The 17,527-nt window shown below is 44.8% G+C and overlaps 1 protein-coding gene across 6 annotated transcripts in view; it reads right to left on the bottom strand.

Annotated features, from left to right (window-relative positions):
• Window positions 1–17,527, bottom strand: part of LOC139472335 (nuclear receptor corepressor 1-like) — a 124,051-nt gene that overhangs the window by 4,635 nt on the left and 101,889 nt on the right. For 2 of the 6 annotated variants that reach the window (XM_071254790.1, XM_071254794.1), the window contains 11 exons: window positions 16,963–17,134; window positions 16,208–16,323; window positions 15,599–15,718; window positions 15,248–15,319; window positions 14,589–14,728; window positions 13,522–13,678; window positions 12,142–12,441; window positions 11,137–11,589; window positions 6,946–9,876; window positions 6,081–6,289; window positions 4,303–4,546 (listed from right to left, as the gene is read on the bottom strand). In XM_071254790.1, the coding sequence (XP_071110891.1) occupies window positions 4,303–4,546; window positions 6,081–6,289; window positions 6,946–9,876; window positions 11,137–11,589; window positions 12,142–12,441; window positions 13,522–13,678; window positions 14,589–14,728; window positions 15,248–15,319; window positions 15,599–15,718; window positions 16,208–16,323; window positions 16,963–17,134 (4,914 nt within the window). Of the gene's footprint in view, window positions 1–4,277; window positions 4,547–6,080; window positions 6,290–6,945; window positions 9,877–11,136; window positions 11,590–12,141; window positions 12,442–13,521; window positions 13,679–14,588; window positions 14,729–15,247; window positions 15,320–15,598; window positions 15,719–16,207; window positions 16,324–16,962; window positions 17,135–17,527 lie in introns of all 6 variants that reach the window. The other 4 variants (XM_071254792.1, XM_071254791.1, XM_071254795.1 and 1 more) reach the window with 4 other exon arrangements.

Raw genomic sequence — 17,527 nt, 5'->3', positions numbered from 1 at the left:
ATACTGAGTGGTCATACCATCACACTAAATATTCTGTTATTGAATGGGCATACCATGATATAAAAATCCTATTTGGTGTGGGCATACCATCACAATGATATCCTGATATTGAACGGGCATACCATGATAAAAAGAGTCCTATTTGGCGGGGGCCATCTGATGTGTAACTGCAGATGTATCTATGTGTCAGGATATCAATACATGTTCATACTATGACATTACTAAATAAGGAAACATAAAACATCCAAAGCCAGCATTCAGAGCACCTGTTTCATACTGCAGATATATAATGGCACACAAAAGGCCTAATGCAAAGCTGGCAAGCTCATTCTGGTCAAGGGACATCTCTCACGAGCTATGTGGCATTATGTACACATGAATAGAATAGATAATAGCAGCACCATGGAGCTCGTCGCATAGTGAGTGAGTGAGTTGGGTTTAACGCCGCTTTTAACATTATTCCAGTTATATCACGGCGTGTCAGCTTAATGTGGGAGGAAAGCCCGAAGTGATGCAGGTCTCAGACGTTTACCACTTCGGTGAAACCCACGAGCACGGGTATGGTGCTGACAAACCTAGAAACATAATCGGGGCGAACCGGGATTCGAACCCACAATCATAGGTTTCTGGCGTGCCCAAGGGACGCAACTCTGCGTTGCCACGACTGGGCCACCCGTGCCCCCGTTGGTCGCATAGAATTTCAACAGGATGCAGAGGAACAAAATCCCAAACAGATACAGTAGTTGTTCTGGGCGAGTTATTAACATTGTTTATACCCTCCAGTGCACGATATTCTGCCGGAGGCATCAGTGGTTTGGTTTGGTTTGTTTGTTGTTTAACGCCACACTCAGCAATATTCCAGCTATATGACGTCAGTTTAAATAATCGAGTCTGGACTAGACAATTCAGTGTTTGACATCATGAGCATCGATCCACGCAATTGGGATATGATGACATGAATCGACCAAGTCAGCAAGCCTGACCACCCAATCCCAGGAGGCATCAGTGATAGGAGGGAGTGAGTGAGTATGGTTTTATGCCGATGATTGCAATATTCCAGCAATAGGCTTCATTCATTGTACCCATGTTTGGAAACAAACCCAGGTCTTCAGGGTGATGAGATGAACACTTTAACCACTAGGCTACCCCACCACCCCTCAGTAATAGGAACATGATAAGAATGAGACACACTGTTCTATGTTGTCACCTTGTACTATACAACATTGTATTTCTTCTCTGCCACCATAGACAATAACTTAAAATAACGTTAAAGTTTCCGAGGATTAGTTGGATAATTTCAGTGTCGTCTAAATACTTAATGTAAAGTTATTTTCTAGTGGTCTGCCTTTCGTATAACTACTGACTTATCTCCCTTCTTGAAGCTTACATTCCACAAGATAGTACTTCTTTTCTTGTGAGAAGAGAATTTAATTGAGTCTATAAATTAAACCATGACCTACTAGAGGTCAAAGTCCTGAAGACCCTTAATATAAAAAAAAAAATCTTTGAAAACCAATCCGAAGCTGTCATTTCAACATCATTAAGTGGCGTAGAAGCCATAGTATCAATGAAGATGATGCGGCAAAGGTACAAGTGTCTGTACTGATGCATCATATTGAAAGAGTAAAAGAAGTTAAACTTCATAAGTCAGCCCGGTCTCAGCTTATCAAATGAGAGTTTAAGCGATAACTGAACATAAAAATACTTTTTTCTCCTCCCCACAAGTGCCAGAACTCCCTACTGGGGTCAGGGATAGGGCTGACCTTGTCTGACCCTGACCGACCCTTCACATGACCCCTCAGCCTTCACCCACATTAACTTACATGTTGTCATACATGTGTAAACGTGAGGAAAGTGCTCGACTTGGAATCAAAGCATATTTCTTGTAAAATCTCATTGAACAATGCGACAAAAAAACCCGAAAAAAAAACCATGAGTAAAATGGAAATTGTAATAACTTTGATAACTTATATTTTGTCAGAGATCATCCCTGATTCTTAACAATTTATGGAATAAATGGCATCATATTGAGATCCCATCTCTTCAAAACTGCACATTAACTGAAAGCCTTCAAATTTCAACTGTTTGAGGTGTGAAGTATACTGACAAGGAATCAAGTTGATGGCAGTTACTTAAAACACTCCAATTTGGTATTTCTTACTGTTATCCTCGAGCTATATATTTGAACAGTATCCAGAGTTGGCATCCCCCAGTACTTACGTCCGCACACTGGAGTACGCGATGAGATGATGGGGAGGAGGGGCCAAGATGGAAGCCATGCAAACATTCCCTAAACACTGAGGAGGCCTTGTCTGTGCTGTAGTCAGGTGCAAGCTCTTGTAGCAAGTGCAATGGTGGTGTCTGGATCAATCTGAGGGCCTACATGTGAGAGTGCTACTGTTTCTGTATGACATACATGGTAGAGGTAGGATTCAATGTTGAGTGAGTGAGTGAGTGAGTGTGTGTGTGTGGTTTTTTGTCATAGCCGGCGATGCTACAGCACATCTCCCTTACCTGTACTAAGCAACATAACAGCTATACAGCCATGTCCTGTAGTCAGCAATATAACAGCTATACAATCCAGGACCGTCGACAGCAATATTACAGTTAGAAGCCACTGGGGTATTATACAGTCATATCACCCAAGTCTGTAGTCAGCAACATAACAGCTATACAATCCAGGACCGTCGACAGCAATATTACAGTTAGCAGCCACTGGGGTATTACACAGTCATATCACCCAAGTCTGTAGTCAGCAACATAACAGCTATACAATCCAGGACCGTCGACAGCAATATTACAGTTAGAAGCCACTGGGGTATTATACAGTCATATCACCCAAGTCTGTAGTCAGCAACATAACAGCTATACAATCCAGGACCGTCGACAGCAATATTACAGTTAGCAGCCACTGGGGTATTACACAGTCATATCACCCAAGTCTGTAGTCAGCAACATAACAGCTATACAATCCAGGACCGTCGACAGCAATATTACAGTTAGCAGCCACTGGGGTATTACACAGTCATATCACCCAAGTCTGTAGTCAGCAACATAACAGCTATACAATCCAGGACCGTCGACAGCAATATTACAGTTAGCAGCCACTGGGGTATTACACAGTCATATCACCCAAGTCTGTAGTCAGCAACATAACAGCTATACAATACAGGACCGTCAAAAGCAATATTGCAGTTAGCAGGGAATCAGGGAGTCAAAGTACCGAGAACTTTGTCTACGGGTTGTCAAATCTACACTAAGAATGGAGTACCAGAGTGAGTGGTACTATGATCAGTCAATGAACAGAACCTATTCTGCTCCAGGGGCAAAACAATGTACAGAATCAGGGAGTCAAAGTACTGAGAACTTTGTCTACGGGTTGTCAAATCTACACTAAGAATGGAGTACCAGAGTGAGTGGTACTATGATCAGTCAATGAACAGAACCTATTCTGCTCCAGGGGCAAAACAATGTACAGAATCAGGGAGTCAAAGTACTGAGAACTTTGTCTACGGGTTGACAAATCTACACCTGAGTGGTACTATGATCAGTCAATGAGAGGCGCAGCCATGAATCAGTACATCATGGTATTGCACAGCAACATCCTGGTAGTTCGGGAAGTATCTTCACAATGCTCACTGTCTGAAACAGCTTTGCCGAAGATGACATAAAGGTTTAGGTGTTCAAGTGCCTGCTTGGTATTGTTCTGTGAGTGAGTGAGTGAGTGAGTGAGTGAGTGAGTGAGTGAGTGAGTGAGTGAATGAGTTGGTATTGTTCTGTGAGTGAGTGAGTTGGTATTGTTCTGTGAGTGAGTGAGTGAGTGAGTGAGAGAGAGTGAGTGATACACCACAGTAGGCTGTATACAGCTTTATCACTCGTGTCTGTAATTAACGAATCTGGCAAACCACTGGTTTCGAGCAGGAACACTGATCCATGCCGTTCAGGCAAGGTGACACACTTGCAGCCAGGTGACAAACACTACCCTATCCTCATGTTACACAGTTAGTACAAGCATATACACGGTGCTGGGCTGAAGTCTCCGAACCTCGCGTCTGGAGCTCGGAATGTGTGTGTTTAGGCATTCATGTTACTATGGCTACTAAACAGCAGTTCTACGTAGCCTACGTAGCAGATGGATGTAAGGCAATCAAAGATGGATGTGCAGGAGCTGATTGGGCAGGGATGGCGTCTGTGAGGAGCGTGAGCAGCTGATGACAGGGACACAAGCAGTGGCAGCAGTGAAACATAAACTAGAATAGGGTAGAAAGTTAGAACACCTGCGAATATGTGGCATAGGGCTACCTGGGGTGGGAGAGACAGGCTCTATGACGACGCTGTCCAGGTGAGGCTGGCCGGGCAGTGAGGAGGGTGGAGGCTGGGGGGAGCGGGACTGGTCGGCGTGGAGCCCACCCCGCTCCATGCCCTGGGGACTGTTGTGTTTGCTGGGCACCCTCAGGCCCTCACTCTCTACCCCCGAGTGAGGGGAGGGACACGGCATTGAAGACGAGGACAGAGACTCCTGGTGGCTAGAGGCTTCGATTTCCTGCTGCAAACATAACACAATAAATTACCTACAAGGGCCAACACATCGGGGTTCATAAAAATCACATGTGTCCTAGGGTCATATCACGTGACCAGACAACAGTGTATTGTTTCCGTCATCCGGACGGCAATGTTGACGTCATTCGAATCTTATTGTGTCGTGAGGTCACACTAGAAATGATGTCATAGCTCAAGATTATTTACGTCATTTGACAAATTGAGGTTCTGCTGCTGTTGCGACGTGGGGTCCTTACAGGTAAACACTAAAATTCGTCTCTGTATGTAGACATCTTCTTTGGTAATAGATAGAACCTAATATTTGTGTTCATGTCATACTATGTTTACAACACCAGCGGCTAAATCCCGGTGTTTTGACACTTGTGTTGTAAACATAGTATGACATGAACACGAAGAAATATTCTCTACATAAATCACCATGCTGGAGCCATTTGTGAGTTAAAGGGCACCAGACTCGGGAAAATAGGCAGTCCTTGCAAACTTGATACAAGTCAAGTCAAATTTGTGTTACTGCTAGATCAAACTGTAGGATGTTTGAGTCTCACCCTTGTGATATCAGACGTATCAACACGAGTCTATAAAAGCTTAAAACTCCAAACCTTGCTGAGGATTTCTAACTTTCATCGACAAAAGACACAAGGGTGAGATTCTATTTATCATCAAAAATCATTCTTCCGAAATTTTATCAGTATGAAAACAGCAATTATAAACCTATCACCGTATCACCCTATATTGCAATAAGTTCTGACAACCTCGGGTAACCAACTTGGTAACCAGCTCATCTTCCAATTCCAGGTTTTGAAGCGGTTCTCTTCCAAAGCTCGGCTTTGAAATAGATCACTTCTAAACCTGCTATGAGGTTTTAAATTTCAATGGTAATACCTAGGTTTTACAATTAACGACACGGTAAACGTTCACATCCCAATGGTATGAGAACCAGGGGAATGGATCCATGGGTGTACAGGATGACATCCTCTATACAAGTCAGTATTGTAAACTAACACGGTTGTAGTAAGCATGGCAACAGGAATGTTTTAAACTCTGAAATGTCATCTCCCTTAGGGCTGGGACGGGTAACTCAGGTACCCAGGTCGGGTGGGTATGAGTAGGACCCGGGTACCCACAGGACTACCAGGACCCTTGGTTAGTCATGTGATATATTGTTTAATGACAAAATGTATCCAGAACTCTATGGTTACACTACAAGTCACTAAAGTTCGCATTTCTTTCTGACAATGCACCCATTCCTTCTGACTTTTCATGTGGTTGAATAAAGACATACTAGTAACTTAAGTCAACTTCAGTGTATGAATGACGAGATTGTTTAATACATGTATCTCAATATGTTTTCCAGGGCTATGGTTAAAAAAATTCCCAATCAGACATTTTGTACCTATCTCTTGAGACCTACAGTGGGTACCCGGGTAGGGTTGGGTAATAGGTGGGGTGGGTACCCGGTAGTAAATTTGGACTCGTCCCAGCCCTAATCTCCATGATGTTGCCATGGTTACTGTGCCCACCTGTTGCTGTACCCTCTTCTTCCACTTGGCGTGGTAGACCTGTTCATAGTTGGGGGTGCTTGCAGAGTAACTTCGGGGCCGCTGGGGGTCCGACGAGGACCCCACCTCGGATGGGGATGTCCGAGAAACTGGGGGCGTCAGGCTGGTCATTAAAGACGGGTGTGGCTCGGCGATCAAAGATGGGGTGGAGGTCACTGGTTGTCCTTTTGCTGGAAGTTAGGTAATTGCATCAGCAATATTACAGCAACATCTGTATAGTTAGTGAACAAGACGATGTCGGCAATATTATAGTTACATCCCTGAGACCTCATAGTAAACAGTTGTCAGCAATATTATGATATCCATGAGACCTCATAGTAACAGTTGTCAGCAATATTACAGCTATATCCCTGAGACCTCATAGTTATCAGTAAGTTGTCAGCAATATTACAGCTATATCCCCGAGACCTCATAGTAAACAGTTGTCAGCAATATAACAGCTATATCCCTGAGACCTCATAGTAAACAGTTGTCAGCAATATTACAGCTATATCCCCGAGACCTCATAGTAGTGTAATCAGGAATGCTAAAGTTCTATCCTTTGTCGTCACAAGCAATATTACAACCATATTCCATCCCAGCTTGTCGTTTGCTTGGTTTTTTTGTGTGCTAAAAATCACACTCAGCAATATTCCAGCTAAATGATGATGGCCTGTATCCAGACACCCCAGTGAGTGACATTATGAGTAACAAGCCACACCTGAGTTTCTAATGGAATACTGGCAATCGGTCATTGATCCTGACTGCCTGACCCATCAATCCAACCAGTCGTACGACCAGCAGAGGTTGCTGTACAACATGCACGGTATTTACAAAGACGACTTACTTCCACTACTGTTGATTTGGCTGAGAAGACTCGCACCTTTGTTCTGGCCTGACCTTTTGCTGTGGTAGTCATTGATAATGATTGCATCGATGTGTTCCCCGAGTGTAATGGCCTTGGATGAAGAAGATCCTGAACCCTGACCTCCAGAATGACTGGTTTGACCATGACCTTGAGACTGTGAAGAAGCAAGTCCATGACCCTGAGTGTGGGGAGGTCCAGGATGACCTTGACCTTGATGCTGTTGATGCTGCATCTGACTCTGACTTTGACTGAACTGAAGAGCCTGAGCCTGAGCCTGAGCCTGGGCCTGAGCCTGGGCCTGCGCTTGGGCCTGAGCCTGGGCCTGGGCTTGGGCTTGGGCCTGGGCTTGGGCTTGTGCTTGAGCGTACTGCTGATTTGCCTGCTGTGCTGCATGGAACTGACGTAATGCATTGGGGCCAGGGATGTGGCCAATGTGAGGACCATTCCCCTCCCGTTCCATCTGTCTCCCAGCCATGGCTGAAATAATCTGTTGCCCTGAATGAGCCAACCCTTGTCTTTCTGCTTCCATCTCAGATCGGGACTGTGCTTGGGGATCACTGTGGTACTTGCGAGGTGGCTTGTACGGTCCTTGAAGACTAGGGTCTGATGTGTCCATACTCTGAGGTGGTTTGTTCATCTCGGACTGTCGGCTCATCGGCGGTGTTGTACCAGCAGCTGGTCTCCGCTCGTTCTTTTTCTCTTCCGGATTTGCATGATGGATCTCATGGGTGATGATAGCATCAATCAGTGTAGCTGCCGTTAGACTTCTTGCAGCAGTGCTGGTAGATGTCGGCTGGGTGACCGTGTGGGCCACCGCTGAGTCTTTCTGGAAGGCCGACAGGATCATAGCAGATCCTGGCAGGTCCCCCGTCATTTGACGGATGTAGTTTGGATCTGTCATTTGTCTTTGAGGAGTGGAATCTGACGATGACTGTACTTCAGGCTGTCTGGGCTCTCGGTCTACATACATTGGTTCATCTCTGTCCCTGACATCCCTGATGTCACGTACGTCCCGGACGTCGCGTACCTCCCGCACGTCGCGGACGTCTGGTTTAGCATACATCATACCAGGTTCATGAACCATGCGTCCATCTCTTGGATACATCTGTGCCTCAGGCATCCTCTCATGCTCTCTCCGTGCATGCTCTGGCATCTGTCGGGCGTCATATGGCCGGGGTTTCTGGCCATGATCTTCCCGCTGCTGGAGCTGGTTCCACGGGCTCGACATGCCCATCCTCTCGTCCTTCTGCTGGTCTGGGTACCGATACTGCATCTGTTGACTTGGGGAAAGACGAGGTCGGCTGTTTGGGTCTCTAACCATCAACATCGTGTGCGACATCTGTGCCTCGGCATGCCGCTGCTCTGCTTGTCTGGGGGACATGGCCTGTCGCTGGACACTAGTGCTGTCGGGTCCGCTACTCTGCTGCTCCATTCGGGATGACATCATCTCGGCCATGTGGGGTGGCTTGCCTGTGCCCATGACAATACTAGGTCTCTGTGGGTGGTGCTGATCCAGAGGAAGTGTGGATGCTGTGGAGGTGGGGTTGTGGTGTCCGTGGGGGCGGCCCCACATTCCTTTCTCATCCCTCGGGGATGGTGTTGCTCGAGGAGGTAAGGGTGAAGTCTTGCCTTGAACTCTGTCAGCAGTAGAAACCGGAATCTGAGCTGGATTAACATAAACAACTCCTTGTTGTGTGTGGACAGGAACCATAGCCTGCATGGATCTTGGATCCATGCTTCGCGGATCAACATTGCCGGGGAAGTTTCTTGGTGCATTTTCTCTTCCTCTTGGAGACAAACGTCCATCTTTTTCCTGAGCGGCGGGTGACCTTCGAGGCATCTGCTTAGCTGTCAAAAAGTCACTCATGATTGTTTGCTTGGAACTACTGTAGTTGGGCTGCTCAGCGTATTGATATGGGTAGTACTGAGCCTTGGGTACCTCCCCTCTTTCATAGCCTCCAGGCACTGGGGGTCTGTAGGGCCCCTCATACATGGGATGGCCCCTGCCCATAGCGGCCGGGTCAATCATCCCTGGCATCCTCGGCATCCCCTCGGGTGGCATCCCCCTCCCGACACCCCCTTCACGGTTCATAGGGGTACCTTTAGTGATCGACCCTTCCATTCGTTGTGTAGCAGAGGGTGGAGTGGGCTGCCGTGCTACTCCTTCCATCCTCCTTCCGATAGGGCTAGTGGTCATAGGGTGACCCACAGGGGACGGGGTGGAGTGGTGACTGACCGGCGTGCCGTGGGTGATGGAGCCAGGGGGTATCATCATATGAGGCCCCCCTGGGGGAGAGCGGGTCAGTTTGGGGGAGGTCTTGGCAGAGTTGTTAATCAGCGGTGGAGGAGGCGGGATTCTGGAAGCTGGTGATCTCACAGATTCAGGTCCATAAGGGGAACTGCACTGTGGGGGAATGCCACCTCTTACTGCCGGGGACAACGACCGGCCATGTTCAGGAGGATACAAGGATGGGGATTTGTCTCTCATTTCTGCCTGTCTTCCTCGACTTGCATCCGATTGGTGCACAGAAGGAGTGCCGTGGTGCGAATGGGCAGGTGGAGGCACCACCATCTGACTGGGGACCCTTTCAATTGCTCGTGTGTAGGAGTCGTATGTGCGTTGTCTGTGGGGATCGAAGTCACGAGGGTCTCCTTTATAGCCATGAGGTCCTTTGTCCGTGAAGTCGAGAGGCCTCCTTGACAAGTCTGTAGCATCCTTGGAGTCCCTATGGTCATGAGGCCCTTCCCTCTCCATGTGTCTGGCCATGCCGTATGGGGGCATGGGGCGTGATTCACCCTGCATTGGGGGCATGATTGGATCGCGCTTCTCTTTGCGCAGGTCCTGGGGCATCCCAGAGTTTGCCATAGGCCCACCAGGAGGTCTTTGGTTTGGGTCTGAAGATGGTGGTCCTGAAATAAGAAGACCGAGACTTATTAACCACATTTGGTTGCTACAAGTAACGTCTACTATTATTACTGTGAGAAAATTGTTTTTGAATGTTAAGTCACAGTAGATAGTGGTCTGCGATAAGACAAACTTCTAAACCAAACTGGTTGCTCCAGGTAACATCTTATTTCATTACAGAGAGAAAATACCACCATTGTTTCTTTATGTTAAGTCAGCATTTTAATCACTGTGGTAGCCTGCCATATGAGTGAGTGAGTGAGTGAGTGAGTGAGTGAGTGAGTGAGTGAGTGAGTGAGTGAGTGACACCAGAAATGGGCTTCACACATTGTACCCATGTCGGGAATCGAACCCGGGTCTTCAGCGTGATGAGCGAAAGCTTTAACCACTAGGCTACCCGACCACCCCCCTGCCATATGAGGATACATTTATTGAGTGAGTGAGTGAGTGAGTGAGTGAGTGAGTGGGATTCCTCAATGGCTACCGAAGATAACAGGATTGATGAAAGTAACAAGTGGAGCTTTGGTTTCTTCATATTGACAATAATTTGTAACAGACGAAGCCCAGGGTAGAATATAGTTGAGTAAGTGAGAGCGGGTGTGGTTTTATGTTGCTTTTAGAAATATCACAGCAATATCACAGTGAGGCACACCAAAAATGGGATCAACAAAACCAGCTTTGTTGGGAATTTAACCAGGGCCTTTGGAATGACGAGCAAACACTTCAACCACAATGCTAGCCCAATGCCCCTGACCAGCAAGATAATCAGCAAGTTAATCAGCAAGATAATCAGCCAGTTAATCAGCAAGATAATCAGCAAGTTAATCAGCAAGTTAATCAGCAAGATAATCAGCCAGTTAATCAGCAAGATAATCAGCAAGATAATCAGCAAGTTAATCAGCAAGATAATCAGCAAGATAATCAGCAAGTTAATCAGCAGGATAATCAGCAAGATAATCAGCAAGTTAATCAGCAAGATAATCAGCAAGATAATCAGCAAGACAATCAGCAAGTAAATCAGCAAGTTAATCAGCAAGATAATCAGCAAGTTAATCAGCAAGATAATCAGCCAGATAATCAGCAAGTTAATCAGCAAGTTAATCAGCAAGTTAATCAGCAAGATAATCAGCAAGATAATCAGCAAGTTAATCCGCAAGATTATCCGCAAGATAATCAGCAAGTTAATCAGCAAGATAATCAATCAGCAAGATAATCAGCAAGATAATCAGCAAGTTAATCAGCAAGATAATCAGCAATACACTCACTGCTTCTGTCCTGCATTTGGTCGGAGTATCTCTCACTGGGCTGCCCAAGGTTCCTCTCGATGGCGGAGTGGATCAAGTCTCGGACACACGCTGGCTTCATTGGTTTCTTATCCATGATAAACTGCTGAGGGTGAGGTGAGATGGCGCTGCGGCTCCCTTCAGAGTGTGTGCTGGGGGGACGGGGAGAGAGACGGATGTCCGGAGCCATCAGATGACTCGGGAATGGAGAAACTGATTTGTTGATATTGGAGAAATCAATAACGTTCGGATCTCTCTGACCAGGATGTCCCTCTGGGCGGAGGTTTGCCCCCGGCGTGGGTGTCGAGTGTTGTGGTTGTTCTCTAGGGGCAGGGATTGGGCTGGCACTCAGCGAGATGGGAGGAGGCTGACTGATGGGGGTGCCTGTGTTTGAGCGTGGTCGTGGACTCTGAGACTTCAGGTCGTTAGTTTCCGCTGTAACAAACAGATTGGTTACAGACAATGAGTGATCAAGTCTCATTGATTAAGTTTAATATCCACTTCTCCTCTTATGATGAGGATAATGAAATAATTCAAACTTTTCACACATACATGTCATAAGTAGTCAGTTGGTGTACCACAGAATACAAAACATCAGTTTCAAAAGTTGAGCAGTATATGAACAATGGTCAGATTAACCCTGGAGAGAGTGAGTGAGTATGGTTTTATTCCGCTTTAAGGTCTTCGTCTTCGGCGTGACAAGCGAACGCTTGAACCACTAGGCTACCCGACCGCCCCAGATTAACCCTGGAAAATCTTCAAGTTCTACAAGAAGGACACCATCAAACTAGTCACAAGTTCTACTAGCTGAAAGGATAAATTTAATTTTAGGCCAAGTGTCTGTGTTAGTGGCTAGAAGGCTAGTTGTAATTTCTGTCCCTTACCAAAAAATTACTCAAGGTCCTCTAAAACCGTAATACGAAATTCTTTTTCAAATCTAAAACTGAATTCAAATTTTTTTTTTTTTAAATTTTAATGTTGACTCACCAGTTGGCTGGCTGACTGGCCTCGGGGGTGGAGGTGGGGCCACATGTGGGGGTGGTTCTGAGTGGGAGTGGTGTGAGATAGCCCCTGCCCCTGCCCCAGGTCCAGGCCCTGGGCCCTCATCAGCACTCATTGTGGCACTGCTGTCGTTGTCGGGGATGCTTCGTAGGCTGCCCTGGCTGGCACTCAGCGTCTTGTTGCGGGACAGATTCTCCTGGGTCAGGCCCAGACTGGGTCCTGGGGGGTCCATTTCAGTCTCCCTCGGGGGCTGGATGGGATCATTCTTCGGAATAGAATCCTCACCTATGAACAAATATGTACAAGTCAACACCAACACAGAAGACCAAGGCCAATCTGCACAAAGCCATATCACCTTGGACAATTTTAAGTCTGTAATTACTCTTTATTATTTTTGGGGGACTTCAACAACACCACACTCCAATATTAAAGCCAATGACCGCTGCCTGTAAATAATAGTCTGGACCAGTAAATCCAGTAATTGATGTTATATACTTACCGTATTCGACATAATAAGCACCCTGCTCTAATAAATGGCGATATTTGCTGATATATTGCCTAGTAGACAATCTTAATTAGCACCCCTTCGGATTGATCAATGTACATAAGACTTATTTATTGCGTATATGCACACTCGTGTGTCATATGCACCCTTAATTATGGGCAATTAAATTCTGGAAAAATATATCAGGCTGTCACCATAAACCACGAAATTTATCTTTCAACTCTGTTTTTTTCCCACCAAAATAATATTCTTATAAGAGCCACCTATTTCTAATTTTGAGAGCGCCCTGGGCGCTTATTACGTCGAATACGGTATATCATAAGCAAAAATCCATGCTGTTGGGATATGATGACACAATGAACCATGGAACCTGGAACCCCTCACGGCTAACACTTAGTTCAAGTTATAGGAGTCACAGTAGTAGTAGTGCTACAATCATTGTCTCAGAGACATACTGATTGTGTGAAACACACCCCTCTTTTGAGAAAGATTGTCTCTGTGAGTGAGTGAGTGAGTGAGTGAGTGAGTGAGTGAGTGAGTGAGTGAGTTTGGTTTAACGCCGCTTTGAACAGTATTCCAGTTATATCGCGGCGCGTCAGCTTAATGTGGGAGGAAAGCCCGAAGTGATGCAGGTCTCAGACATTTACCACTTCGGTGAAACCCACGAGCACGGGTATGGTGCTGTCAAACCTAGAAACATAATCGGGGCGAACTGGGATTCGAACCCACAATCATAGGTTTCTGGCGTGCCCAAGGGACGCAACTCTGCACAGCGAATCGCGGCGACTTAGACGACTGGGCAATCCGTGCCCCCGATTGTCTCTGTGCTCTCTGCTAATATGATGCTCTTTCTGACTCACCTTCGTCGATGGGCAATGTTGTGGGACTGGGGGCGCTGGCAGTGTCGGAGTCATCATCTGCACCATTGTCTTCATCGCTGGACATCATCTCCGCATCCGAGGCTGCTGTTACTGTCGATGCCACACTCTCAGAGATAGACGTTGTTCGCTTGTCAGCCTGTTCACAGTACAGTAATAATCATTATTCTGAGCCTTTAGTACTTCATTTATATTTCCAATACTACTACATATCATGAACCATATGAGGCCAATGCAGTTCAACTTTGAAACAGGAAGTCCAATGCTTCTTGCTTCCTTAATAACCAAGTTATTAGCACTTTCCGTTTTAATAACATTATTTCTGGTTTTGGAAAACACATGGCCAATGCAGAACAACTTTGTATCAAAAGTCCTATGCTTCTAGCTTCTACAATAACAAAGTTATGAGCACTTACGGTTTAATAAACTTGACCTTTAATCTAAGCCACGAACTGCCTAGAGATCATGTTCATAAAAGCTTTGTCAAACTCTAATCATAAATGTTCATGATATTGTGTGTACACAAACTTTTGGGGATTTCCATGTTCCACTGAGTGACCTTGACTTCATCAAGCGACTTTGACATTTGACACAATCATGCGCGATTTTTCATGAATTAATCTGAAATTTTAAGAGATTTGAACCATGTTTCATTATTCGACCTCCAGTGACCTTGACTTTATCTTGAGGTAAACCAAAGGTTATTATGATTTAAGACCCTGAATTTGAGATAATATTGGTCAAAACTCATTCATAAATACTCAAGGTATTTTTGATGCCTAGTTCATACTGAATGAACTTGACCTTCCCAGTCATCCAATCATATGTCAGAAACCTTCCTCAGGGTCACATAGGAGTTATATCAGGTATGAAGTCTCTCACATGTCGTAATCACATGGTTGAGAAAGCCAATCGTGTGGTTGAGAAAGCCAATCGCGTGGTTGAGAAAGCCAATCGTGTGGTTGAGAAAGCCAATTGCGTGGTTGAGAAAGCCAATCACGTGGTGGAGGCTCTGGCCTCTCCATGGGTACAACTGGATAAGGACTCACCTTGTCCTTATGTTCTTGGAGAATGGCCTCCAGGTTGAATTTCTTCTTGTAGTTGAAGTAAAAGTTCTTGCACTGAGCCTCTGTCTTGGTCCCGACCATGCCAGCTATCGCAGACCAGTCTCGGCCATGTTCCCTCAGACCTGAACACACAAGCAGATCATCACAACCAGGGAATTGGGCTTATCAAAAAAATTTGGTTTTTTTATTCATTCTGTTCCAGACAAACAGCTGAGCAAGATGTATGCCATAAGTGAATGATAAAACACAATCAGCTGGGTCACATGTTGGAACAAACTGACACCCATTGTCATCATCTCTTAGACAAGGTTGATGCCTCTTTTAGTCGTCTCTGCCACAAGGTTGATGCCCTTCTTAATCGACCCTTAAACAAGCTAAGAGCCTGTTTAAACTGTCTCTTAGGGAAGCTTGATCCCGTTTTTATTGTTTCTTTAAACAGGCTTGGGAGATGGGAATCATGTAACCAAGAAATCAATAAATTTTTGGATCCCATACCATACACTGAATTTCTAAACATAATTTAGCCAGGTCAATCTTAAGATTTCATACCAGATTGCTTCAAGATGCAGTGTTATACAGAACCTACACTTGCTGTGTGCATGGACAGTGTTGATGGCGGCAAAACGAGGACAACGACTCACCGTTCTTGGCCACCTCCATCTCCTCCTCCGTCCACCGCGAGGTCTCTACAACTTCTACAACGGAGATATTCACTTTAAGAAGAATAAAAAATTCATCTGTTTAATTACACAGCAGTCACCAGCGACAGATATTTGACTCTCAAGTTCTTGCAAGTCCAAATAATAAAAGAAACCACACTACCAGTACAGCTACATCTTCTTCATACTCTCCGAAATCATATTAAAAGCAGTTCTCAGAAATTCAAAAGAACACCAACAGGATAATTTTTACAGTTGATTAACAAGTTCTATGTGAAATGTTCAAGGTGTTAAAACAGCTAAAGCTATGACTGTGGAGTGTTAAATCCTCACCGTCCAAGTTTTCTGGGACCAGTGCTACTATAGGCTCATTTGTGTGTGGGTTGGTACCGAGTTTACGAGCTATCCGATTGAAGCAGGCAGAACAACACTTGCTTATCTCATCTGTCAGTTCTGGAACATATTCCCATTGAGTCATTTCAGTCTTCAAGTCAACTTGTTTCATCATGTCAAGTGATTTCTATTTGACCATAATAAAATCTGAAATCGTTTCTAATGAAAACTGCCACAGGAGTTACTTCTTAAAATTACTTATAAATACCCTGCAAAACTAGCTTGTTGGTAGGTACTTTGTAGATCAGAAAAAAAGAAAAGTATCGCAGTTGAAATAAAAATATAAATACAAAAAAATGTCTTAAAACAGTTGTTTTTCATGCTTGTCTTTTACGTACTGTATAGGACTACCGCAATAATGCCACAATAAAGACTGTATTATTATAATACCCAACACAGTACACAAATATACCTGTAACGATATAGAGCTGTAAAAATACACATGTACCTGTGACAACACATATGTAATTGTGACAATATATCCATGAATATGACTTGACAGGTGTACATACCCAGTACAGTGCGTATATCAGACTAGTGGCAACTTACGCATTTCCTTAATAATGGGCTCCTTCACTTCAGCTGTTAGTTCGCTCCATTTAGCCGGCAGGGGGCGCAGGCGCTTCACTTTACGTTTAGGCGTCTTGCATGTAGGCACAGGGCATCTGGACAAAAAACATTCCGGATGATGGGATTCATCTAGCAATAATGCACCAAGGCTCACGCCATGGCCTGATAATCACCCAGTTACGGTAGACAGAAATACAACTCAGTCTAAAAGCTTGAAATTTCAGCAGTATTTAAGGTACATTTTACTTTAATTAAAGGGTTCAACATCTTATACATTTCTACTACTCAAAGCTTGAAACTTCAGCATTATTTTAGGTCAATTTTACTTTCAAGAAAGGGTTCAACATCTAATACATTTCTACTACTTAAAGCTCGAAACTTCAGCATTATTTTAGGTCAATTTTACTTTAAATAAAGGGTTCAACATCTATTTCAGTTCCACTACTCAAAGCTTAAAATTTCAGCATTATTTTAGGTCAATTTTACTTTCAACAAAGGGTTCAACATCTAATACATTTCTACTACTTAAAGCTCGAAACTTCAGCATTATTTTAGGTCAATTTTATTTTAAATAAAGGGTTCAAACATCCATTTTTATTCTACTACCACCACTAAAAAAGTGATCCGCTTCAGAGCAGGAAAAGGATGGGGGTTCAAACCCGGACTGTTTACATGTCCCTGCTATTTACGCCAAGAGTGGCACTAGGGATGAGCAGGAGGATGTATGGACTCACTGTGTGTATCTGCGACGGACAGAGCGACATCGGCAGCTGCTGCACACTCGCATCTCGGGCTTCACCTCGCTTTCTAACATCCCATAATTCTCACAGTTGCTGCGGGTAAGGGGTCGACTCATCCCAAAGTGTTCCAACTGGACCTTGCATACTGCACACTGATGAACCCCTCCTGCAAACCGAGTCCTCCAACATGTACTGACTGACTGACTGACTGACTGACTGACTGACTGACTGACTGACTGACTGACTGACTGACTGACTGACTGACTGACTGACTGAGCTTGGCTTAAGACAGCTTTGAACAGTATCATCACACAGTCACAGGCCCCTGAAGCAGGGGCCAAGACAAGATATGTCACTCACATCTTGGTCAAAGTTGAAATTGGCTGTATAGTTTAAATGAATAAATTACATGGGAATGTACGCATGTCATGTTCACAATACCTTCCCTCCACATACACCCTGCATGCCACAAAACTTAATATTTTGTAATTTATTCCCTACATTGGGTGATCATATTGATATATTAGTTCAATCGAAGCTGTCAGAATGGAACATAACA

Source organism: Haliotis cracherodii, unplaced genomic scaffold (genome assembly GCF_022045235.1).
Source record: "Haliotis cracherodii isolate W230 unplaced genomic scaffold, xgHalCrac1.p SCAF_24, whole genome shotgun sequence".
NCBI lineage: Eukaryota > Metazoa > Mollusca > Gastropoda > Lepetellida > Haliotidae > Haliotis > Haliotis cracherodii.
The sequence above is the reverse complement of the archived record's forward strand: the minus strand, read 5'-3'. Positions and strand labels throughout refer to the sequence as shown.